The sequence below is a fragment of the Sebastes umbrosus genome, chromosome 3 (assembly GCF_015220745.1).
Source record: "Sebastes umbrosus isolate fSebUmb1 chromosome 3, fSebUmb1.pri, whole genome shotgun sequence".
Taxonomy (NCBI): Eukaryota; Metazoa; Chordata; class Actinopteri; order Perciformes; family Sebastidae; genus Sebastes; species Sebastes umbrosus.
Window position 1 is genome coordinate 17,573,407 of NC_051271.1, and position 25,027 is coordinate 17,598,433.

The following is a 25,027-nucleotide window of genomic DNA, read 5'->3' on the forward strand; positions in this document are numbered from 1 at the left end:
TTACTCATCTTACTAAATGTATCTTACTTAATTGTTATTGTATTAGGCACTGGTGCTAGAAATAGTACTTTTTTATTTTATACACTTGTATTTTATACACTTGAACTTGTTGTAATTTTGTTGTATTTTTGAGCAATTTCCTTCGGGATTACAGTTTTTCTCGATTGTTTACACACATTTTCTGAAAGCATGCCTCATACTCTCAGAACTCTACACACAAATCAAAAAACACACACACAATGGGCAAAACCCCTCAATTCTCCTGCAAAATGAAACTTTACATTCAAAACAATGTTATTTCTTCTCAAAATGGTATTTTGTTTTCAAATGACACACACACACCATCATATGAATAGACATTTATAAGAACCAGTTGAACACTGATGTGCTCAATGTAAAACACTATGATGAATGGAAAACACTTCTTCTCCATTCATCATAATGACTTAGGCCTTTTTTTTGTTCAGTGTTACACTTACTACAGACAGTATATACATAAGTGTGTTGTAAAATATTTTAGAATATTGTTTTTATACTCAGAACACACAAATACACGGTAACAAATATATTTTATTTTCCCCACAAAACCAATGTACACAGTGTACATCCCAACCAACACAAAGTTGCACATACAGTGGTCTACATACAAAACAACAGAAGAATTTACTGTATACAGTTACAATAAAAAAACTATGCTGCATCCTCTCTTCTGTTTCGGTCTGGCCACAGCACCTCATCCACATCACAAGCAATGTTTTCCCTTTTATGCTAAAGCTCTGATTGCTAATTGTAACACTGTGTGACAGGTGTTTGCCCATGTGATGAGTCAGTGTGCATAGTAGGGCAATTGACTTTAGAATTTTGAATGACAGTGTGTTCCTTGTGAAAACGAGATTTTCTTCATGAAAATTGTGCCAAATGCAGAGAATTGTGTGTAGTGTTTTGAAAAAAGTGTGTTTTAGAACTGCAATTTGAGTGTAAAGCAGGAATTGTGCTTGTAGTTTAGCAGAATTGGTTCAGGGGGTTGGTGCATGAGTTACATGTTGTGGTCATTGTGTGTCAAGTACCAGTATTTGTGTGTAAACAACTGAGAAAAACTGTAATAAAGTACTATTTTATCTTATCTTATCTTCCATGTTCCTCCGCAGGAGGGCAGTATGCGCTCTGAGGATGCTCAACTCAACTTCCGATTCAGTTTCAACGAAGAAGAACTCAAATCATGTTTGACCCAAACAAACGCCTCAGCTCTAATCACATTTTGAGGGACAACTTCTAGTGTTATATCGTTTCGTGTTATTGTCGTGCCTCTCGTTTATCGAAATGCAGTTTCAGTAACGTGTAAATATGATGCTGTTGAGATGTTTCCGGTGTCTGACAGCGGTCAGGACCAGAAACAGGCTGGTCGGTACCAGAAGCTGCTCCTCGGTTCAGAGTGACGTCAGGGTCAGGTTTGCACCCAGTCCGACAGGTGAGCTCCTCAATGTAAACACACTACTGTTAACATGTCCTGTAAGGTGATGCAGAGGAACAGTGTTCAGTGTTTCTCTCATAAGCACAGCTGCATCAGTCCATCAAAAGCTCAACTAATCAGCTCCTCGCAGAGATGGTGGGGTGAGACTGAATGCATTCTGTCATTAGGCTGCTGCACTGTCAGCATGCATGGAAGAAGTATTCAGATCTAAGTAAAAGTAGCAATACTACAGTGTAAACATACACTTGTTACAAGTAAAAGTCCTGCATTACAGGTACAAAAAAAGTATTATCAGGAAAATATTCTTTAAGTACCAATAGTAAAAGTTCTCATTATGCACACTGGCCCATTGATGCATCAATATGTTCATCACATTAATGTTGCAGCTGGTAAAGTGGAGATTAATGACTTTATATGCTGGGTATCTTAAAGTGGCAGTATATTTTCGGGGAAAATACCACAATAACATTTCAGCATATTGTAATTCAAGTGTTCTGAGAGATAACTAGACTTCTCCTCCTCATGGATCTGTTTTCAGGCTTTAAAACATCTAGCCTGTGACGGGAGACTTTGACCAATCACAGGTCACTTCATTGAGAGAGCGTTCCTATTCATCACAATGGCGGCGGCGTCACAAACTTTCTAATTTACGGCTAAACCGTGCACTACTAGATGATTCTGAAAACATTTGAGGCGAGATAGGCATTAACGTAACATCATATTGATTCATATTTGATCAGCGCTGCCTAGTTTGACTGTTTGATCAGAGTTCAGAGTGATTGACAGCCGGCTCTCATAGACAGCAGCTGGAGGGACAGACCTCAGATCAGCTCTTACGGCTTGTTTTCCTTCGGTCTGTGAAATCTTGCAGATGCCGTTAGGAGCACCGGAGGACACAGAGGCACATTTTTTTCAGGTTACCTGTTTCATGTACCACTGTCACGATATAGCGACCGCTTTATAAAAATATATTTTAATCATATTTGCTCTAATCTCGCCTACTTCAGCTTTAACATTTCATGATTTATGAGTTGATTTATAGTTTGTATTAATAATCTGAATCTGCAAAGTAACTAAAAATGACAAATATACTGTATGTAGTGGAGTAAAAAGTACAATATTTGCAGCCAGAAGGTCGTGGATTAGAAGTAGAAAGTAGCCTTAGATGTAAATACTCATGAAAAGTACAGTACTTGAGTAAATGTAGCCTACTTAGTTAAATTCCACCGCTGACTGTCAGTCAGTTACTGGCTATGTTAGCCTTTTGCACAATTTGCATTTATATTTGTTTATATATTTATCTTCTATTTGTCTTTTATATTTTTCCTCAGTAATCATTATTTATATTTATATTTATATATTTTTAAACACCTTTTGCTGGACTGTAAGTTACTGGTTAGCCTTATGCACAATCTGCATTTGTATTTGTTCATATATTTATCTACAATTTGTATTTGATATTATAATCATTATTCTTTGACAGTTTTTTTAACTTTTAATTACTTTTTAATCACCTTACATTTGCGTTACCTCCATTAGCACATACTTTATTATTATATTAGTGACGTCTGTAATATATCTGGTGGCTAGACTATTACTTCACTGCTGTGTTTTTATTCTCATGTTTCTATTCTTTATTCCTGTGTGTATCAATTTTGTATTTGTCTATCTTCCTTTTGAACCAGGAGTTATTGGAAATGTTTGGATCACACGAGTCAGAAACAATCCTATGTAGCCACCAATGAATCTAATTCCACAAATAGTGTAATACTAATTATATAAGTGTAGTTTAACTTTTATCTGCAACTGTGCCGAGTTTAAACAATATATTGAATAGACATGCAAAAAGAAAAGAGCTCGGTACGAAGTTAAAGTGTTTATTATGTTAATATTCTTAATCCTGCATCTGAAAAACAGTCTCTTTATATATAATTTCCATCAGTCTGATGTTCTAACTATATATTATTCTGTGCTGCAGGTTTCTTGCACCTCGGAGGCCTCCGAACTGCTCTCTACAATTACATCTTTGCCAAGAAGTATGGAGGCTCGTTCGTCCTGCGACTGGAGGACACTGATCAGAGCAGGCTGGTACCAGGAGCTGCAGAGGCCATAGAGGACATGCTGGAGTGGGCCGGTAGGAAACACTGCTCTAAAGTCATGTGATCCGTCATGATTATTGGGTTCATGGACCAATCTTATCAGTACACTTAGAGCAAAATTACTGAATAATATCTTAACCCTCTGAGACTGACATTACTGTCTTGTCTATGTCAAGATATTTGAATGAAAATGGGTTCTATGGATCCCCACAAGTCTCCCCTTTACAGACATGCCCACTTTATGATAATCACATGCAGTTTTGGGAAGAAAAACTATGCAGTTTTATGCATGCAGTATAAATGTGTTATTTTTGCCCAGTCTAGGTCTAAGCGGGTCTCTTAGGGTTAACAAAATGTTATGTTGCAATGGTTTATTATGTTACAGTCATTCTTATAATTTGACCTAAGCTCACTTTCACCTCCAGGTGTACCTCCAGATGAGAGTCCTCGTCGAGGTGGATCGGTGGGTCCATACCTGCAGTCTCAGAGACTGGACCTGTACAGTCAGACGGCCCAGCAGCTTGTCGAGAGCGATCACGCCTACAACTGTTTCTGCAGCTCTCAGAGACTCGAGCTGCTCAAAAAAGAGGCCTTAAGGACCGGTCAGACGCCGAGGTGGTTATATAACATGAACACACACACACGATTTACAGTTTCACCTAATCATATTCTCACTGAGATGAAGATAATATGCAGCCAGACTTCAGGACGTTTTTGTCAGATTTAAAGCATCAGCTGTGTTTCTCCCTCTCTCCCCAGGTATGATAACAGGTGTCGTCACCTTCGGGCCGAGCAGGTCCAGGAGAAACTGGCTCAGGGAGTGCCGCATGTGATCAGGTTTCGTCTGGAAGCAGGTGTCGAGCCTTTTCAGGATTTGATCTTTGGACGGAATCATCATGAGGTGGCCCAGGTCAGATTTGTAGTGTTTCAGTGGGGTTCACACTAAATGATGTAGGATAGAGTCACACATTGTTTTAGGTGTGATAATCATCAGTTCTCCCTTTCTCTCTGCTGTTTTTATACATTTCTTTCTTTAAATTTACTCATTTCATTTGAATCCAAGATCTCTGACATTGCAATTGTGGCTTGATAACAGTTTTTGTTTCTAGAAAAAAACTAAAACTCAAATGTCTGAGGGGGTTCACAGAGTAACTTCTGTTGCCCTCTTTTTTTAGGTGGAGGGGGACCCTGTAGTGATGAAAGCAGATGGTTTTCCCACCTATCACCTTGCTAACATAGTAGATGATCATTACATGAAGATCAGCCACGTGCTGCGGGGGTCAGAGTGGCTCATCTCCACCTCCAAACATCTCCTCATGTACCGCGCTCTTGGATGGCAGCCGCCCACCTTCGGACACCTGCCGCTCCTGATGAACAAAGATGGCAGTAAACTGTCCAAGAGGCAGGGGGATATATTCATTCAAAGCTTCCAGAGAGACGGAGTCTTGCCGGAGGCTCTGCTGGACATCACAACCAACTGTGGGTCTGGATTCAACAGTGAGTGACGGAGGAATAAACAGAGAAAATTATGAACTGCATTTAATTGCACGCATATATTGCATTTAAAATGACATCTGGAAATCAGATCAGCTCTGAAAGGAATAAATTACTAAATTGCTTATGTTGCTTTATAGCCAATCGTATAGGACGGAGGATAGATGAACTGATCTCTGAGTTTAATCCTTCAAAGATCACATCACATTCTGCTCTGTTAGACCTGGAAAAACTACCAGAATTCAACAGGTAAGTCAGCTCTTTGTCTCTCCTCTCTTCCTTATAAAGGTCATAGTTCATACAGTATATCAGTAATCTCTCTGATTGTGGCAGAATTCACCTGCAGCACCGTATTGAAGACGAGGAGCAGTGTCGTTTGCTGATAAAAGATCTGCAGGGACAGATCCAGCGGGCCTGTACGGCAGAGATCCAGGATGAAGAAGTACTACATGAGGATTACATCAGGCGGGTGCTACAGCTTCGTAAGGTAACCATAACAGCATACTCACGAATATGAGTGACCTTTATTTATATAGCACCTTTCATGCATTACAATTCTTCTTTCTTTTTTTTTTTTTAAGATACATTTTTTGGCTTTTTGCCTTTATTTGATAGTGACAGTGATAGTTATGAAAGGGGCAGAGAGAGGGGATGACATGCAGCAAAGGGCCGCAGGGCGCATCACAATTCAGCAGCAAAAACACCAAAAAACACAAGTTTAAAAACCATACACAAGAATGAAGGGAGAAAATGAGTGTTAATATTTTCAAAAAATTAGAGAAAATCATAAAAAATAAAATCAGACAGCTGCTAGTTATAGGCTATATTAAAAAGAGAAACGTTTTGAGTTGTTTCAAACTCTCCACCGAGTCAGCAAGTCTAATATTTAAAGGCAGAGTGAAGCATCCCCTAAGGTTTTTGTGGCAACATTTGGAACAGTTAAAAGAGCAGCTGTGGAGGATCATAAGACGATACTGTGAGTCTGTGATATAACAGGGATCGAGGCCATTGAGTGCCTTAAAACTAAGAGAAAGACTTTGAAGACACAGGGATAAGGGCACAGTGAAGACCTGAACAGAAGTTATATTCACAGAGAGCATTCCCTCTCCACTAAACAGCCTCATTCTGCATTGGAAAAGTATGCAGTTAAAACAACCAAAGAGCTAATAGAACAAAGGCTAAACGTCAGGGAGAAGAAATCATTTAATCTGTCAAAAAAGCATCCTATTAACTGTGTTAAATGATTGATTGATTGCAATATTCACAGGAAATAATCGGCTCAAAATTCATCTAAATGGCTTGTTTTACACAAACTTTCTGCAGTTATTGCGTTCACTATTTGGGTTAATTGTAGAGTTTATCAGTTGTTCTGTACTGTGATTGTTATGCATTGAATATAATACGACATATCCATAAAATAATCACTTAGTCGTCAGGGGTTGTCCGTTTACTCAATGAGAAAAGTCAAAGTCAAAAAAGCAAAGTCTGTTGCAGAGCCGGAGCGTAGCGTAGCCACTGTACAGAGGATTTAAGAAACACTGGCATCTTCCAGCTTCCAGCCAGAAATATCTGTACAATAACTACAACTGCATTTACTGTGTGTTTATTAACAAACAGATAGATGTGTGAAACGTCTTTGTTTGTCCACTTGGTGGTGCTGTGTGTTTATTTTCAGTTCAGAACAAAAAGGAAACATGGGAGGATTTTTAAATCAGGCTGATAAATTACTTAAAATGTTCTGGTATGTGGAAGCCATAAAACTAATTATATCAGCGGGTTAACTGAATTCTTGCCCTGGACATTTACATGGTCTCAATTATCTGGGTTTTCCTTCAAAGACTTGAGGGGATTAAGATGCTGTTTGCCATGATAATCTGACTCTGTGTGAATAAGTAAACAGTAATTGCTGCGATGAAGTGATACATGTTTTATTTTATTCCCAGCCCAATAACCTTCTCTCTTACCTATTGTCTCTTATGGGCATTCAAATGTGGCTGCTACTCTTATTTCTCATTACTGGTCTTGTGTCTCTACAGTAATACTGAAACTATCCTCTTCCCCTCTCTACAGGGTCACATATCCTCCCTTAAGGAGCTTGTAAGTCCTGTTTACTCTTACCTGTGGGTTCGTCCTTCCGTCTCCAGCCAGCAGGTGGCAGCACTCACTGCAGAGGCCCCGCACATTGCTTCATTAGTGCTCAAGTATGTAGCATTAATAAATCTCCAACTGCACGTCTCACTATACATAACAGGATATGAACATTTCTGTGTGTGTGCGTGTATTGCAGATTAATAGCAGAGCGAGGTGAGGAGCTGGCGGTGGATCGACTCAGTAAAGATCTGAAGACTCTGACGAAGCAGGCTAAAGCCACCAAGTACAGAGAAGTGATGAAGCTGTTACGTCTGGCTCTCAGTGGTCTGCAGGTACAGGCTGGTCGTGACAAAAGTCATGTAGTCTGCAGTGGGCTTTAGCAGAGGTGGTCATTAATTCAGTGGTTATAGAGTGGTGCAGGAATGAGTCCTAAAACCTGGAAATGAGTATTCATTTTAGCACTTCCGGTTCCCTCGTCTGGAAGTCAATGGGTTTTTTGAATGTGTTTTTAGTTAGATGCCTGAAATATGGTCTGTGGTTAACACAAGCTGAAGAGATTTTGACGTTTTGTTCTACGACATAAAATACATCAATAAATACCCCACTTTCTGAATTTTAGAGCCTTTATGTGTCTTAAAAAAGGCAGTTGCTAACAAGTGGCTAAATGAGACTACTAAACGTCATCACGCCGACTCTTCCGCCTTTACAGCCTCGTTGTGTATACTCGCGCTCATGCGACCGTGGTGTAGTTTGTTTATAGTCTAACGTTAGCCTTTTACTTCAGGCGATTGCATTTACACATGTAAGTATCATAAACGTTTGTTTGCCACAGAGTTTATTTTCTGCAATAATCCAAAAACCCAATGGAAAAATCCCATTGGGTTTTTGTTGAGGGAACGCAGGGTGAAGCTAACTTCCTGGTTGGCCTACAAATATACGTCATCCCTGCAGCACTCTATAGAGGCAGAGTAGGGGTTGTTTTATAGAGAGGGGAAGTCCCGCCCCTTCTGGTGGACCACCATGGGACCTTATTTTTGAAGAAATATGTACGGTAATCAATGGTGAGAGACAAATATATATATATTTTTTTATCTCGTTTGAATTGCGCCATGAATCACATATATGATGTTTGTCAATTTAAAACATCATTTTGCCATAAGTTTGTCGTAGGCTTGTCATGGTATCATTTAGTTTTGGTCTTTTTATCACTCGGGAAGTGAAAGATGTTTAATACCTGTTGCTGGTGTGAGTAAATCCCAGTAGGAAACACACAGGCATTGTAGCTTCAGTGAGGGAGACGTCACTTACGCGGCTTTTGGGTGTGTAGTCTTTCTAATTACGTATTTTCACAGTCTGTTTTACAACAAACTACGACTGTCTTGACTTGCAAAAATTATGTTTTAAATTGACAAATATCATATGTGTGATTCATGGTGCAATTCAAATGGGATCAAAAAAATATTTGTCTCTCGCCGTTGACTACCGTTCATATTCTTTCCGAAATATAAGGTCCCATGGTGTTCCACCAGAAAGGGGCGGGACTTCACCTCTCTATGAACAGCTGCAGGAAACTCTACCCTAACTGTTTTCTATCATTTTTATGACATTTTCTTTTAAATTCATCCAGTCCCCAAATTAATCACAAGAGCTTGTAGTTATGTCACGTCACCTCAATATCTTCATTAAAACTTGACATCATACTTTTCCAGCTTTAGACAGATAGACTCTCCGATCAAGAACCACTGTTATAACCTGAAGTCAAATCAAAATGAAAGTTCTGCATAGGTTTTGTTTTTCTACCTCAAGAACACCACCTGCACTGTAATATTTTAAGATCATTTTGACTCTCAGAGGAACTGATAACAACCGTTTAATCATTTTTTTACAGCTCACTTGCAATTTTCATTTCTGCAATTGTGTCTTTCACACTCCTACTCAGCAGATCCAAACATTTCTGTCAAATCATCATCAGTCAAAAAAGAACTGTCCTTGCTGGACTGTTATTATTGCACGTGTCCCTTCTTTTTATTTCTGTCCACGGCATGACTAAGCTAAATTCTTAAAATAGCACGTTTAAAATTATAGTAATGACTAAAGCCTCAGAAATCCTCCAGTGACTCATGCAGCACAGTCACCCTGCTCATATTCAGAGACAGACAACGGAAAGAGGAAGTAGATGATTGCTTTTCACAATCTGTTTTCTTAACTGTCTGGTTTGATTGCATTACTTCACTGACCTCTGATCCTCTGTTCTCCTCTGAAACTGCAGCAGGGCCCCAGTGTAGCTGAGATGATGGTGTCTTTGGGGCCTGCAGAGATCAGCCATCGATTCCAGAAGCTGCTTTCAGAGACGAGTTAAAGACTGGACAGCCTGTCTCCTCACAGACACCTGATGAAGACGAGCTGCTCTTAAAGATGTGGCCTGTATGTTGAGTTACTTAAAACCACCTGATGATTCTGCCAAAGCTAACAGGGACACATTTAAAATGAACTGCACCCCACTGATGAATGAATACTACTTGAATTATTATAAATATTTTATAAAAGAGATGAAAGAGATTTTTCTCACATGGTCTGTTTGTTTTATTCAGTACTGTGAGACTTTACAGGACCAGGTGTACCACACAGCAGAGGATGGGAAGTACCTCGGTATTTTTTATGCAAATATTCTTGTGCTTTCTCCTGCAAATCGTTTTTTAACGAACTACAACAGACAGATGTACATTCACCAGAAAAAAACTTTCCAAGAATTCATAAATACCAAACATTAATGCTAAAAGAAGGACACTAAAATATTCCATATTCCATACATATATATATATATATTGTGTTTTTTTAACTCTATTCTTTCTTTTTATTATTATTATTATTATTATTATTATTATTATTTCTTTTCTTAATTTTATTTAAATTTTTAATGTTGAAGTTGTTTTCTCTAGTGTACTTAATGAGTTTGTCTATAAGCTCATCTACTTAAAAATTGGTTTATAAACTATTGTAATTACAAACTCTAAATTGCATATATGAAAACAAACTTGAAAAAAGGGAAAGAATAAAGTATATATATATAAAAAAAAAGAAAATGGGATTACTCCAGTAAAGTACAAGTACTTAAAAATTTAGTAAAAGTATTTACTCTGCAATTAATGCAATTAATCAGGATTAAATATTCTGATTGATTGACAGCCCTAATTACTACTGGTTCATTAGCAAATATTTTATGCTGTTGCTGGTATAGGAATTGAAACTACTTTATATTAATATAATAACAATTAATATAATAACAACACATCATATTTTATAAACTCAGTGTATGCTTTGAATATAAAATCATTACTCGACTTTTTTTCGACATGCAATACTATGACTTTTTTTTTTTTACATACTATACTATGACTTCTTTTTGACATAGTATACTATGACTTTTAAATCTTTTTTCAACATAGTATACTATGACTTTTTTAAATCTTTTTTTAACATAGTATACTATGACTTTTAAATCTTTTTTCAACATAGTACACTATGACTTTTTTAAATCTTTTTTTAACATAGTATACTATGACTTTTAAATCCTTTTTCAACATAGTATACTATGACTTTTTTAAATCTTTTTTCAACATAGTATACTATGACTTTTAAATCTTTTTTCAACATAGTATACTATGACTTTTTTAAATCTTTTTTTAACATAGTATACTATGACTTTTTTAAATCTTTTTTTAACATAGTATACTATGACTTTTTTAAATCTTTTTTCAACATAGTATACTATGACTTTTTTAAATCTTTTTTCAACATAGTATACTATGACTTTTAAATCTTTTTTCAACATAGTGTACTATGACTTTTAAATCTTTTTTCAACATAGTGTACTATGACTTTTAAATCTTTTTTCAACATAGTATACTATGACTTTTAAATCTTTTTTCAACATAGTATACTATGACTTTTAAATCTTTTTTCAACATAGTATACTATGACTTTTTTAAATCTTTTTTCAACATAGTATACTATGACTTTTTAAAATCTTTTTTCAACATAGTATACTATGACTTTTTTAAATCTTTTTTCAACATAGTATACTATGACTTTTTTAAATCTTTTTTCAACATAGTATACTATGACTTTTAAATCTTTTTTCAACATAGTATACTATGATTTTTTAAAATCTTTTTTCAACATAGTATACTATGACTTTTTTAAATCTTTTTTCAACATAGTATACTATGACTTTTAAATCTTTTTTCAACATAGTATACTATGACTTTTAAATCTTTTTTCAACATAGTATACTATGACTTTTAAATCTTTTTTTAACATAGTATGCTATGACTTTTAAATCTTTTTTCAACATAGTATACTATGACTTTTTAAAATCTTTTTTCAACATAGTGTACTATGACTTTTTTAAATCTTTTTTCAACATAGTGTACTATGACTTTTTTAAATCTTTTTTCAACATAGTATACTATGACTTTTTAAAATCTTTTTTCGACATACTATGCTATGACTTTTTTTCGACATACTATACTATGATTTTTTTCACTCTATTTTTACACATACTGTACTTTGACTTTTTTTTCAACATGCTGTACTATGACTTTTTTTCAACATGCTGTACTATGACTTTTTTTCAACATGCTGTACTATGACTTTTTAAAATATTTTTTGACATACTATATACTATGACTTTTTTTTTACTTTTTTTAACATACTATACTATTACTTTTTCGACATACTATACTATGAATTTTTTTTCTACATGCCACACTATGGCTTTTTGTTATTAAATAAATGTCGTGTGGAGTAAAAAAAAGTATAATATTTGTATCTGAAATGTAGTAAAGTAGAAAATGTGATTACTCTAGTAAAGTAGAAGTAGTACAAGTATAGTCTGGTTGGTGTTGTGGTGAGAGGTGAGGGGAGGGGCCGGCTGTGTTAATGTAATGACTCTGCTGTCAGTCAGTCATCAGGAGGAGGTGAACTGGGCGTGTGATCGTCACATGTTTCCAGACAGGCTGCTGCAGACTGACACCTCCGCTTCCCCCAGAAACACGCTCACAGCTCAGCTAAACCTCTCTGGACCCGCAGGAGACGGACGGCCATGGCGACCGGTGACAGCCAGGCAACGTTTGACTCATGGCTCAGTAAGTATAGAGTATGTTTGTTGGTTGTTTTACTTGTTTTAAGCTTATCATCATCATCTCCACTAACTGACGCTGTTTGCTAACGTCAGTTTGACTTAATTACAATAACAACTCCTTATTATATTTGCAGTTAAATAGTGAATGTGTCGTTTTATTTAAACTTTAGTAAAATAAGTTTTGGTGCAGAAAGTACCAGTTCGAACAGGAAGTTGTTGGTTAGACCGTGCGCGTGCCTGACGAGCGCGTGTGTGGTGTGTTGTGAGTCGTGTTCTAGAAGGGAACCAGCGAAGTGGGGGGAATTCTCGCGAGATATGGTCAAAGGTTAGGAATTGATCTCTGTAGGATAGGTCGTCGGGCAGAGAGTCTCGCGAGAGTTTGTGCAAGTTATTGCAGATCTCAGATCAGATTTCTCAATTTGCGGGCTACCTTCTAGACACGATCCTCTTTTGGCAGAACATTTATATTCCTTCAGTTGATGAAGGAAGTTTCAGATGTTTTATTTGAGTAAAAGAATGCACACTAGCAAGTTAAAGACCTGTATTTAGACATCTACTGAAAAGTAGATTATGTATATGTGTGTGTGTATATATATATATATATATATATATGTATGTATATATATGTATGTGTATGTGTATATATACATATATATGTGTATATGTATGTATATATATATATGTGTATATATATGTATGTATGTATATATGTATGTATATATGTATAATATAAGTACTGTGAATCTTAAAGGGACCTTTTATGTTCCATTTCCAGCTCTATATTTTTATTCTATTAAGTCTCATATCCAACATTTTGGTTGGTTTCTTTCAGAAGAGTTTCATACTTCTTGGAAGGAATAAAAAAAGATCATTCTCTTTGCCTTTCTTAAGCTTTTTAGATATTGCCAAAATACTTGTTTTCAGTGTGGCTCACCATTAGAGATGCCATTTTTTGTTGTTTTTCTTCCCCAAAACAGCCGTATTTAATGAGTTTATCATGTTCAATGCATCATCTGAATCTTCAAAGTAATTAATAACTTCATTCAACAGATAAATAAAGTGGAGCAAAGTCAGCCATAAAGTTAAATTGTATCTTTAAATAGCAGTTAAAGTATACTAACTTATGTGCTGAAGCGATTGGTTGATTAATCAGTTAGTAGATTGGCAGAACATGAATCATCAACAATTTTCATAATCTACTATTATTTAAGTCATTAAGCAAAAATGCAAAACAAAAATATTGTCCTCTGGACTTTTGGTTGAGCAAAACAAGCAATTAGAAAATGTCTTGGAAATTCTGATGTGCATTTTTTTTCACATTTTATAGACTAAACAATTACTCAAAATTGGAAAAAACAAACAAAAAAACTTGCATAGAGTACTTGAATGTGTACAGTAGTTACACTCTGTCTTTACACAATTATATTTGTAAGATGTGGAGACAGAGTGTTTTCTGTTTAGGTCTGTCTTTCATTTTCACTTCCTCGTTAAATTATATAATTATGTGCATTTGCAAGTATTTAATCTAATTATATTAAAAATATATATAATATATTTTTGGATGTTGAACTTGTTTCTCTGTTGTTCCAGACCAGGCCACAGATCCAAACAATGAAGAGGACAGATGGGACTGCATCCAGAGCTTCTACCAGCTCGTCGACCAAGAGACAGATGGGTAAACTGAACACAGTCTGTGCTCCTCATCAAAGCCTTTCCTTATTTTGAACTGCTTTATGCGCTCGCACACAACCCGGCATGGATTCTCAGATCACGTTCAGACTTTGAACCTGAGCTAAAGTTTTCAGAGGAGGCCGTTTGCTTCTAAAAGTTACTTTAACGCAATTGTGGCGTTTTGAGAAAGAGTTGCTTCACATCCATGTTGCCATCACAGCTTCTCAGTAACACCATCATGCAAGAGTGAGGAGGAACTCTGCAGCACCTTTTTTTCCCCTCTGACCCTTTTCTTATTTTCAATATGAACATGTTATAATGTCTAAATGTAATGTAAATTCAAAGCTAACACGGATGGAAAAGTTTCTAAGGTTTTCATCTGTTTCTATTTGCTTTACTCAAACAGGACAATGTGTGGAATCTATGTGAATAGTACTTCTTTAAATGTTGGCATAACTTGTTCTTGGCTCACGGTCTGCTCAGGTATTTTAATGTGACCTAAATCTTAATTTTCTGCTTTCAGTCCACAGATAGCCATTCGTGTTCTTGCCCATAAAATCCAGTCGCCACAGGAGAAAGAGGCTCTGCAGGCTATCACTGTAAGTAATCCGATTCTTCATCTCTACATATGATACACATTACATAGTTTATTTTTTATCTGTTGTTAAATATTCAATCTATTTTCTTTATGTTTTTTTATTTTTTTTATTTAAGGTGTTCTTTTTTATCCTTTAAACCTGCAGGAGGCAGAATATATTTTGCATCATTGGGCAAAAATTCCACAATAACCTTTCAGCATTTTGTAATTCAAGTGTTCTGAGAGATAACTAGACTTCTGCACCTCCTCATGGCTCCGTTTTCAGGCTTTAGAAAATGTAGCCTGTGACGAGAGACTTTGGCCAATCACAGGTCATTTCAGAGAGAGAGCGTTCCTATTGGCTGTGCTCCGGCTGGTGGGTGGTGCTTGTAAAACTTTCTAATTTTACAGCTAAACAGTACACTACAAGATGTTTCTGAAAACATTTGAGGCGAGAAATAGTCATTACAGTAACAGAATATTGATTCATATTTGATCAGCGCTGCCTAGTTTGATCGGACTTTGCGAGTGATTGACAGCTGCTCAGAGACGGGAGACTCCAGCTCGGCTCTGATTGGTTGTTTGCCTCTGATTTGTGAAATCATGCGGATGTCGTTAGGAGCACCGGAGGACACAGAGGCACATGATTTTTTCAAATTACCTGTCTTATGCTTTACTGTCAGGATACAATGACCGTTTTATAGAAATAACTTTCTTTAATCATATTTGCTCCATTTCTACCAACTGCAGCTGTAAGTCAGTAGTTCTCAAACTGTAGTGCTCAGAGTTATGACGGGTGGGGCGCATGTGACCGGGGGGAAAATGTGATGCGCAATTAATGTTTTAATGTCTGAATCTTTTTCACGGCGGAGCAGTAAACAAATCGTCTCTTTGTACATCCATAGTAGCAATGGTGTTCATTCAGACAGGTAGTCTGTAGGTTTACAGAATGGACAGATATTTGACAGAAAGAAAAATAGACAATGCTTCGGAGACTAACAAGATAACGCGCTCATCTGACAGTAATCAAAAGAAAATATGACGAAGTAGGGCTGCACCGAGTAGTTCGAAGCTTCGTTCATAACGTTGACATTCTAGTTATTATTAAACTTACAGAAACATTAGCCTACCTTCCACCTTCTCTTCCCTCCACTCTCTCAAACACACACATAGTAAGCAATGCGACGCTCCGTCCGTCTCTGTAATTGCTCCAGTCCAAAAGTCAAAATTTACTGAAAAAAGAGAGATCGTAATTATTTCCAAAATTCACTCCATGTTTTTATCTAACAGAAAATTCTGCTTCAGTCCCTATTTTTTTTGTCTTTTAACCTTTTTAAAACAACAGTTTCACTGTGGTTAAAAACTGTTTCCTCTCCCGCAAGCACCTGTATTAATGGGGCGGTCTAGCAGCAATCCAACAGCACCATAAATTACATTTATACAAATAATAATAAAGGCGGTGGGAGATGAGGAGAGACCAGTGTGTATTTTAAGACTGAAAACTGTGGCAGCTGACAGTATGAGACCCAACAAATTAAGACCACATTTAGAAACATTACATCTTAAAAAAGTGGTTTGATAAACTCATCCTCCCAACCTATTTAACATACTAGGACTACTGACTGCGCGTGAATACATTTCTTCCTCCAAAGGGGGGAATGACAGAAAAAGTTTGAGAACCACTGCTTTAAGAAGTCAGTCACAAGATGTTTGGTATCTGTGTGGACAAACAGTACACATCTGTTCTTATTTAATGCAATTTATTATGGGTTAAACACCGTTTAACACTGTTTATCACAGCATCTTCAAAGGTACGGACCATTCATTGAAAAACAAATGTCTTTGTTCTAACCCTGGGGGAGGGCGGTCCTGTGAAGAATATCTAAATTTGATCACATGGTGACATGAGGGATTTAATCTGCGTTTGTCGTTCACACATTAAAGAGAGCTGCAGCGTTTCACCAGAAAATGTAATTTAAGGAAGATTCTCGAAGGCTCATGTGACATTTAAAGGTGGTTAACCATAAACATGCAGTGACAAATCTGTTCTCTATGTCTTTTGTGTTGCGTAACTTTTTCTTTCATTTTCAATTGAAAAAGCTTCTGTTGAAAATGATTTTATTCCGACTTGGTGCTTTCCAGGTTCTTGAGGCATGTATGAACAACTGCGGAAAGAGGTTCCACAGGGAGGCCGCCAAGTTTCGCTTCCTCAATGAGCTCATCAAACTCTTAACACCAAAGGTAATCATAGAGAAACAGGTGTCCTCATTTCCCTATTTGTGCATGCACCAATGCCATTTCTTTGCAGCCGTTATAAAATCTAAAATCAAAGGTAATGAATTGTGTCTGCTCTGAGTTAATTGGGCAAAAGGTAATGATAGCACACACATTCATGTCTTTTGAAATTTGACTTTACTGGCAATTTTTTGGCCGGGTGGATTTCATCAGGCCATATTTCTCTAAATTGTCCTATTTATTTATTTATTTTTAGGTTTGACTGTTGAGTTTCAGTGTCATGTATATTATAATAATACTAATACTACTACTAATAATAATAATAATAATAATAATAATAATAATAATAATAATAATAATAATAATAATAAATAACAAGGGGTGTCAATTGATTAAAATGTTTAATTGCAAATAAATCACAATTAAATATAATACAGATCAAACGATCAACACAAATAAAAGTGTGAAGAGTTAAAGTCTAATAAAAGAATGTGAAAGTTGCTCTTTTAGGAACGATACTGATGTGACTGACCTGGTTGATCTTTTCTGAGCAGTACTATGGCGCGTGGACTCCAGAGAAAGTTAAAGACCGAGTGACGGAGGTCCTCTACGGCTGGACTCTTTGGCTTAAAGAAGAACCCAAGATTCAGGAAGCTTACAACATGCTCAAGAAACAAGGTGCAACATATACACTTTTAAACTCTTGAGAGTAGCCTGAGCAACACTTTAATGATTCACATGATATATTAAGAGTTAACAGATGTATAAAAGTGTGATATATATTGTAATGTGTTGCTTATTATTATATCCTTCTCTCAAGAATAAAACCATCTTTCCCTTTTTATTATTTCAGGTATTGTGAAGAAAGATCCCAAACTGCCAGACAAAGTTATAATGGCACCTCCAGCGCAAAGAACCGCAGACTCTGTTTTTGACCAGGAGGACAAGGCCACGGTGAGTGTTTGCACATAATAGGACACCTGCTAATGTAACATTAAGTTTCATCCTGCTAAAATGTGTCTCTGGATCATCAGCTATTAGCCAGGTTACTGAAAAGTGCTCGTCCCGAAGACCTGGAAACGGCCAACAGACTCATTAAAAGCACCATCAAAGAGGTGAGCAGTGCGGCTGGTGTAATGGTCATGTTTGCATTTGTAATTGTATTAATTTGATATTGATTTGTTTGTTTATGTTTGTTTTTAGGAGCAGGAGAAGGCAGAGAAAGTGTCAAAGCGTGAATCTACTCTGGAGGAGGTGGAGAGCAGTACCAAAGAGCTCAGAGAACTACTGGACCAGCACACGATCACTGGAACCTCGTTACAGCCCAGTGATGACGTGAAGGTAAGTTGGACATTATACAAACAAACAAACAAACAATCAAGCAGCTGTTCAGGGCTGACAACAAAGAGTTATATGGTTTTTGAGACCCAGTGTGGAAGTCCAGTGATTGTTGTCCTTCTATCGCCCTCTACTGGCTAATTTGTTTCTCTCAACGTCCAACATCTCTGTGAAAATATAATCCGCAAATACTGATTTGTTGACTTTCTGGTGAATGCAGTTAGGACCTGCTTCACATTTAAATGTAATAAATGCTGTTTAAACAACAGTTATGTCTAACCTAGATGTCTAACCAACCAAATGTATCTATTGTGGCAACAAAGTGATATTTGAGCTTAGGAAACCTACAGGTATTTTCTCAGAGGAACGCATGTTTGTCCTCACTGTAGAGAATGTGTTTGTGTGCGTGTAACTCCACAGTTGATCCTTCCCTCTTCCCCGCTGCAGGCCCTCTACGAGCGCTGTGATCGGCTGAGACCAAGCTTGTTCCGCCTGGCCAGCGACACGATGGACGACGACGCAGCTCTGGCACAGATCCTGGCGGCCAACGACGAGCTAACGCTTGTAGTAAACGCCTACAAAGACCGAGTGGGGAAGAGAGAGTGTAACGGAGGAAGAGAAAGAAGTAGAAGTGAGGAAGAAAAGGAAGATAAAAATAATGGTAGGCCTCTATTTTGTACACTTTGTTTTCTGTTAGTCCCTGTGGAAAACACTTTGACCTTGTGTTTGGCTCTGGTCTGTGTTGCTTGTATTTGATCTTGTTTTCTCTTGTTCCTCCAGCTCCAACGAGTCCCAGAGAGATTAAAAGCTACCACCTCATCGACCTGTCAGCACTGGACTCTCCACAGACGCGCAGAAAAGCTGATTCACCACTGTCCTTTGAATCCTCTTCACCCATGTTTTCCTCTCCTCTGAAAAACGCCTTCCACTCAATGGCTGAACAGAACTTAAATGAAATAGGTAAGCCTGCATTTGTTCCTATTTCTAGTTTGTTCTCTCTGACAGCGATGATTCATAATGTAATGATGTTCTGTCCTGTGATTACAGAGTTAGATAATCTGGTCTCAAAACAGACTCAAAAGACATCAAGGTCGTATTATGAAGATCTGCTGCAGGTGAGGCTCGGATGTAAAGTTAAAATAAATAAAGCTGATTTTATTTGGAAGAGTGTTTCACACAGTTTATCTTCTTCTGTCAGCTTAATGGAGATGTTCAGATGAAGAATGCTGAGCTGAACGGAGGGAGAGGTCTTGTGTTGAGAGCCCGTGGATGTGGAGGGAGCAGTGAGGCTAATGGGACAAACATTTGGTAAGGATGGAGGAAAGAAAGAACAAACAAGACATATTGGCAATTTTATATTTTATTCATTTAATACACCGTCAGGAGCCTCAGTAGCGAGTGGAAGAGCCATACGCAGCCACAACAGTCTGGCACCTCCTCCTCAGGCAGTGTCATGGTGTGGGGGCGGCATCTCCCTCACTGGCAAAACAAGGCTTGTCATCATTGAAGGCCATCTCAATGCAGTGAGATATCGGGATGAGATTCTGCAGCCAGTGGCGATCCCATATCTCCACAATCTAGGACCTAACTTCATCCTCCAAGATGACAACACTCACCCTCACAGAGCCAGGGTTATCACAGACTACCTCCACAATGTGGGAGTAGAGAGAATGGAACGGCCTGCCAAGAGTCTACACCTCAACCCAATTTAACACTTGTAGGATCAGCTTGTACGTGTTAGAGTGACCACCACAACCACGCTGGCTGACCTGCAATGAATCCTGGTTGAGGAATGGAACGCCATCCCACAGTAACGTGTGACCAGGTTGGTGACCGGCATGAGGAGGAGGTGCCAGGCTGTTGTGGCTGCGTATGGATCTTCCACCCGCATAAAATACATTCTCATTCCTATTTACGGTCCCTAATTTACTGTTATCTTGTATTTACATGGACTGTCATCTTGGATAATAAAGTTTATTGTTCAACTGTAGATAGTCAGATATATCCTTATCATTATATTTTGTTTTGTGCATTTATGTAAAAAAAGAAAAAGGAAAAAAAAAAAATCGATTTATTATTTTGTTATGTTTTGTTATTCTCAAGTTTTGGTTTCTGCCTTCAAAATCCATCATCTGTGAGGCTCTAGTCCAGGATGTTTCATTGCACACTTCATTTACCATCCTTATTATTTCTAAAATGACCTTTTCTTCCATCAGGTGTCTCCCTCACAATCAACAGTTTACTACAGAGTCAGGATCACCGTCCAAGTTGCAGAAACAACTCAGTGAAATGTCGGGATCTCCAGAGAAATTAGAGGAACGCTTGTTTACCCCACAACTCCTGAAAAAAATCTCTGTTCCAGTGGAGACCATCAAACCCAGTACGTTTAAATGGAGAAACAGCTGGTTTAACTTCGTGTTTCCTAGTTCCTCTGTTATGTGTTTATTGCACACTGGATATCATGTCTAAACGTCTGTTGTTATGTTGTTTGCGGTAGGTAATCTTGCGCCGATCACTTTTTACAATCGGGGCGGCGTCCATGTCACTCTCAATTTTGCTAAAGACTCTCCGCCGGGTCATCCAGGTGTCGCTGTGCTCGTCCTCTCCACAGTGAACACATCAACCCTCGATGTGAAAGACTTCCTGTTTCAAGCTGCTGTTCCAAAGGTGAAAAAAAATTCAATAATAATCTCTTATCAAACTAATTTATAGTATGAGTGTTTTGTTTTTTTTAAATAAGGTGTGAGTGGGTTTTGAACTGTTGGTCGGACAAAACAAATAATTTAAAAATGTCACTAATTTAAAAATGTCACACACTGTAAGCAGTCATGCAAATAGTTTGTATGTTGTGGTCTTGTAGTCTTGTAAATTTTTTCTGTATCATGTTCTTCCAATTGGAAAATAATCCATGACAATATCACTTTTCACATGTAGTACCAAGTTTGGCTCCAAACAGTTGATACATCTTCCCTCCGGTAGTGTCTCAGTGTTTCAAGCAGATGCCCAGTGTTGATGGGTCGAAGCTGCTTTATAGAGATTGTGTTAAGGTTTATTGTGTTACTGATGCCCCGTCCTGGAGCCACTTTAGACTTGTCAGACTCCCTCTGGCATTTTATGCACATTCCCTTTCATCATTCAACAAGTTGATCTGAGCTGACCTGTTTTACGTTAATGAGTTGAACATCCAGGTAATTGTCAGTTTATTACTTCTCCTGCAGACCATGTCAGTGAAACTTCAGCCTGCCTCAGGGACACACCTGCCTCCTTACAACCCTCTCCTGCCTCCGCCTGCCACCTCCCAGGTCCTCCTATTGGCTAATCCTCAGAATGTGAGTTTGAGGAGCGCTGCTGATCTACTTTTAAACATTTACATAATAGCGACTGATCTAACGCCCTACTTCACTGTTACTAATAGGACATAAAACTGTAATACTTGTATATAAGAATCATTACATTTCAGTGTGTTTGTGTTTATAATTCTGATTTTATTTAAATTTTTTTGTGGTGCAGTGTTGTTGTCATAGTATGGTATTAAAAAAGTCGGAAAATTGTATAGTATGTCAAAGTCATAAAAGGTCCGTGTATAGTATGTACTAAAAAGTCATACAAAAGTCATAGTATGTAATAAAAAAATGTTCCTAAAGTCATTGTACAGTATGTCATGAACAAAAGTCAGTATACTATGTCATAAAGAAGTCATAGCTACATCTAACATGTTTCCCTCTTTCCTTTAGCAAAGGGTGCGTCTACGCTACAAGCTGACGCTGACACACGGAGACCAACATCTGGACGAGACCGGAGCTATTGACAACTTTCCTGACTGGACCTCTTTGATCGGCAACTAACAAACCTCTTGGACTTGGATTAAAAAAAACAAAAACACTCTGGATCTGAAATCTAGAATCTGAGAGAGGTAAAGTGAAGAAATCTCAACAAAAAGATGGGAAACTTGTGACCTCACCTGCAGTTGATCCTCATGAGGTAAACAAGCGCACAGAGCAAACACATATCAAGTCTGTATTCTCATCAAAATAATCTCAGAAAGGTTTACTGTATATTACTCGAAAAAGGTGAGTAGACTCTATATCACACCTAAAAATGTTTACGGTTCAGGTGGGTTTGGTTCATCTCTGATTGTACCTGGTTCAGGTTTCTTCTGCTGTTTCTGCGACTGCTGCCTCCTGCCTGTTGTTATAGTGCAGTTTGATCATATAGTTCACTGAACCAATGTGTATGCTGACATGTGGCTAGTTACATGTCTGCACATGAAAATGGTTATTTGTTTATTTTTGAGTATTTGATGATAAAAATTCCCAAAGTGCCTTAAGATTGAAGTAAGTGTTTTTAATATGTTTTTTTTTTAAGAATGTGGTTGTCTTAAGGAATGAATGTGTGAGTAATATGTCCGAAAAAGATGTGTATTTGTGGGTAATTTGCTGTACTTGATGGCAAAATGAATGAAAAACGTAATGGTACCATTGCTCTGACGTCACGTTTTATACAAGTTGTGTTTTAAGCGCTGCAACTTAAAACACGAGCAAATGAGGGAAAGATCTTCACCACTATGACTAAACATAGGAAGCATTTAGAAAAAAATACATCTGCAAATACATTAAGCGCAAACAAATCAAGAAACACTTTTCCCAACTCGCAAGACATGAAGCATAAAGAAATGAGCTACAAATTAGAGCTGCACAATTAATCCAAATTTTATCGAAATCACAATATGACCTACTGCAATTTTCAAATCGCAGGATGAGGAGAAAATCACAATATTTGTTGAAGGTGAAATGTGTGTCAAAATACCATTTTAAATTAAATATTGTGCTGCAGAGATGTCCTGGCCTACACATCACATTCACGCAAAAAAAAAAACATAATCATTTTAATGTTTTTCAGTGAAAATGAGAATAATGATGTAAAAAATATCATTCCCTCTAATATTGCAAATCATGTTGCAATTGCAATATCAGTCAAAATATCGCAATTGACATGCTCACTTTATGATAATCACATACAGTTTGGTGCAAGTCATAGCCAAGTCAGCACACTGACACACTGACAGCTGTTGTTGCCTGTTGGGCTGCAGTTTGCCATGTTAGGATTTTAGCATATTTCTTTATGCTAAATGCAGTACCTGTGAGGGTTTCTGATAACATATTTATATGTATAATGAATCATGATTATCTATGGACAATCATGCGATTAATCGTGATTAAATATTTGAATCGATTGACAGCCCTGGTTCACACTCATACGTGAAGTTATTTGGTCAACTGAAACTAATGCAACCAGTATGACAGTATTATAAGCATAATAACAATATTTGCTTGTGTTTTTAAAAATTTGCTGTTTGCGACTTTTTTTTTATGCGTCTGTTTTGTCAAAGTCATGAAGATCATTTCGTAATTTGTTTGCTTGTTTTCTTAAGTTTCAGTGTGTTGAGCTATCGGGCTTTCGGGCGCAGCACTAATTATGTGTGATCAGTGTTTCCTGGGTCGGCTGTTTTATACTGTGAAGCTTTATAATGTTGAGCCCAGAGCAACAAATTCAGAGCAACTTAACCTGCTTAATCATCTATTACTGTCAGATTTACACAACCTTCAAAAACAGTCTGCAAGTAAAAGTTTGTCATCAGATTTTTGGACGACTTAAAGCCAATGTGAATATGTCTTTGAATGCTTGTCTACCTGTCTGTCAGTCCAACAGTGTGTTGCTCTGCCACATGTCATCAATAAATACAGTCTGTAAAGCTCAAATTCTGTCTCATCAAATCGTCCTTGTTTCAGATTCTGGCATATTTCTTAATGTTAAACAGACGCCACCATGACTCTTGAGATCTTTACCTATTCAGTGTTTCCCTTATATGCAAGCAGTAGCAGTGCTGTGCCTCTGCAAAAATATGGCCGCCGCTGCTGAATTTTTTTTCTTTCTTTTTTTAACAAGAGGAGAGGGCTCCGTTTTATCCTTTTTAAAAACATTATATTAATCTGTGCTACGGATGCTTATAAATGAGAAACTTTGCGCTTACCTGATGATGTTAGCAAAACGATTATAACAATAAGCACCAGGTAGATCTCACGTTTTCGAACAAAATGTGTCCTGATGTGTCCACGAGTTCTGTTTTTACACCTCGTGTGGACGGTGCTCACAGGCCTCTGTGTGCTCGGCATCTCCGGGTGGACTCTTCAACCATTTATCCTTTATACTTTTAGCCATTATGGCTTTTTTGCTTGCTTGTTAACTAGTAGTGTTAACTGTAACGGACCGTAGTTTATCCGTACGGATCACCCCCACGGTTGGGCGCGCGTGTGAACCGTGGATTGAGTACACAGTTTAACAATCATAGTGTAGAATTAAGTTTTACTGATAATCATTATCAGCAGATATTCAGTAAAAATATGCGATCTGAAGATCGGCATTAATAGTTTTCAGTCGCTGATCCCTGATAATGTTACATTGTGAACAACAAATCCGTGTTGAAAACTTCAGCTGGAGGAGAGCTAGTAACGTTGGCAGCACCGGAGCTAACAGTGCTCCATTACATTATGATGCGTTCAAGTATATTCAGTAAAAATGAGGCAAAGCTATTGGGCAAACGTTATCATGATGTGTTCCAATGTGATCTTGTAAAATGTAGTTTTTGGCGAGAAACTAGAATAAATCCAGTTGGTTGAAGGAGATGTTTACACAGCAATATAGAATGGATATTAGAGAGGGTATTGTGACCTGTTTGACTTCCTAACACTAGCTCTAAGCAGCTTATAATACCTCTCCTCTCGTCCTCATGACATTTTATACTATGACATTTTTATGACATACTATACTATGACTTGTCTTATATTGTTTATGACATACTACACAATGACTTGTCATAGACCTGCAACTGAAAACACCAATCCATCAAC

General features: G+C 37.4%; 2 protein-coding genes across 2 annotated transcripts; both read left to right on the forward strand.

The window, feature by feature from the left end:
- The first annotated feature begins 1,157 nt into the window (after nucleotides 1–1,157).
- Nucleotides 1,158–9,714, forward strand: ears2 (glutamyl-tRNA synthetase 2, mitochondrial). The gene is made up of 10 exons (XM_037764960.1): nucleotides 1,158–1,468; nucleotides 3,450–3,605; nucleotides 3,996–4,185; nucleotides 4,330–4,480; nucleotides 4,746–5,067; nucleotides 5,205–5,313; nucleotides 5,398–5,551; nucleotides 7,135–7,265; nucleotides 7,352–7,487; nucleotides 9,425–9,714. Exons 1-10 carry the CDS (start codon nucleotides 1,345–1,347, stop codon nucleotides 9,512–9,514), a joined length of 1,563 nt encoding a protein of 520 aa, XP_037620888.1. The 5' UTR covers nucleotides 1,158–1,344; the 3' UTR covers nucleotides 9,515–9,714.
- A 2,331-nt stretch (nucleotides 9,715–12,045) lies between these two features.
- Nucleotides 12,046–22,568, forward strand: LOC119485891 (ADP-ribosylation factor-binding protein GGA3-like). Its single transcript, XM_037765716.1, has 16 exons — nucleotides 12,046–12,302; nucleotides 13,889–13,973; nucleotides 14,493–14,568; nucleotides 16,689–16,787; nucleotides 17,336–17,459; nucleotides 17,635–17,735; nucleotides 17,816–17,896; nucleotides 17,985–18,122; nucleotides 18,567–18,780; nucleotides 18,900–19,079; nucleotides 19,167–19,234; nucleotides 19,318–19,427; nucleotides 20,336–20,499; nucleotides 20,617–20,786; nucleotides 21,338–21,448; nucleotides 21,854–22,568. The coding sequence occupies exons 1-16, from the start codon at nucleotides 12,260–12,262 to the stop codon at nucleotides 21,962–21,964; spliced, it is 1,875 nt and encodes a 624-aa protein (XP_037621644.1). The 5' UTR covers nucleotides 12,046–12,259; the 3' UTR covers nucleotides 21,965–22,568.
- Nucleotides 22,569–25,027: the final 2,459 nt, after the last annotated feature.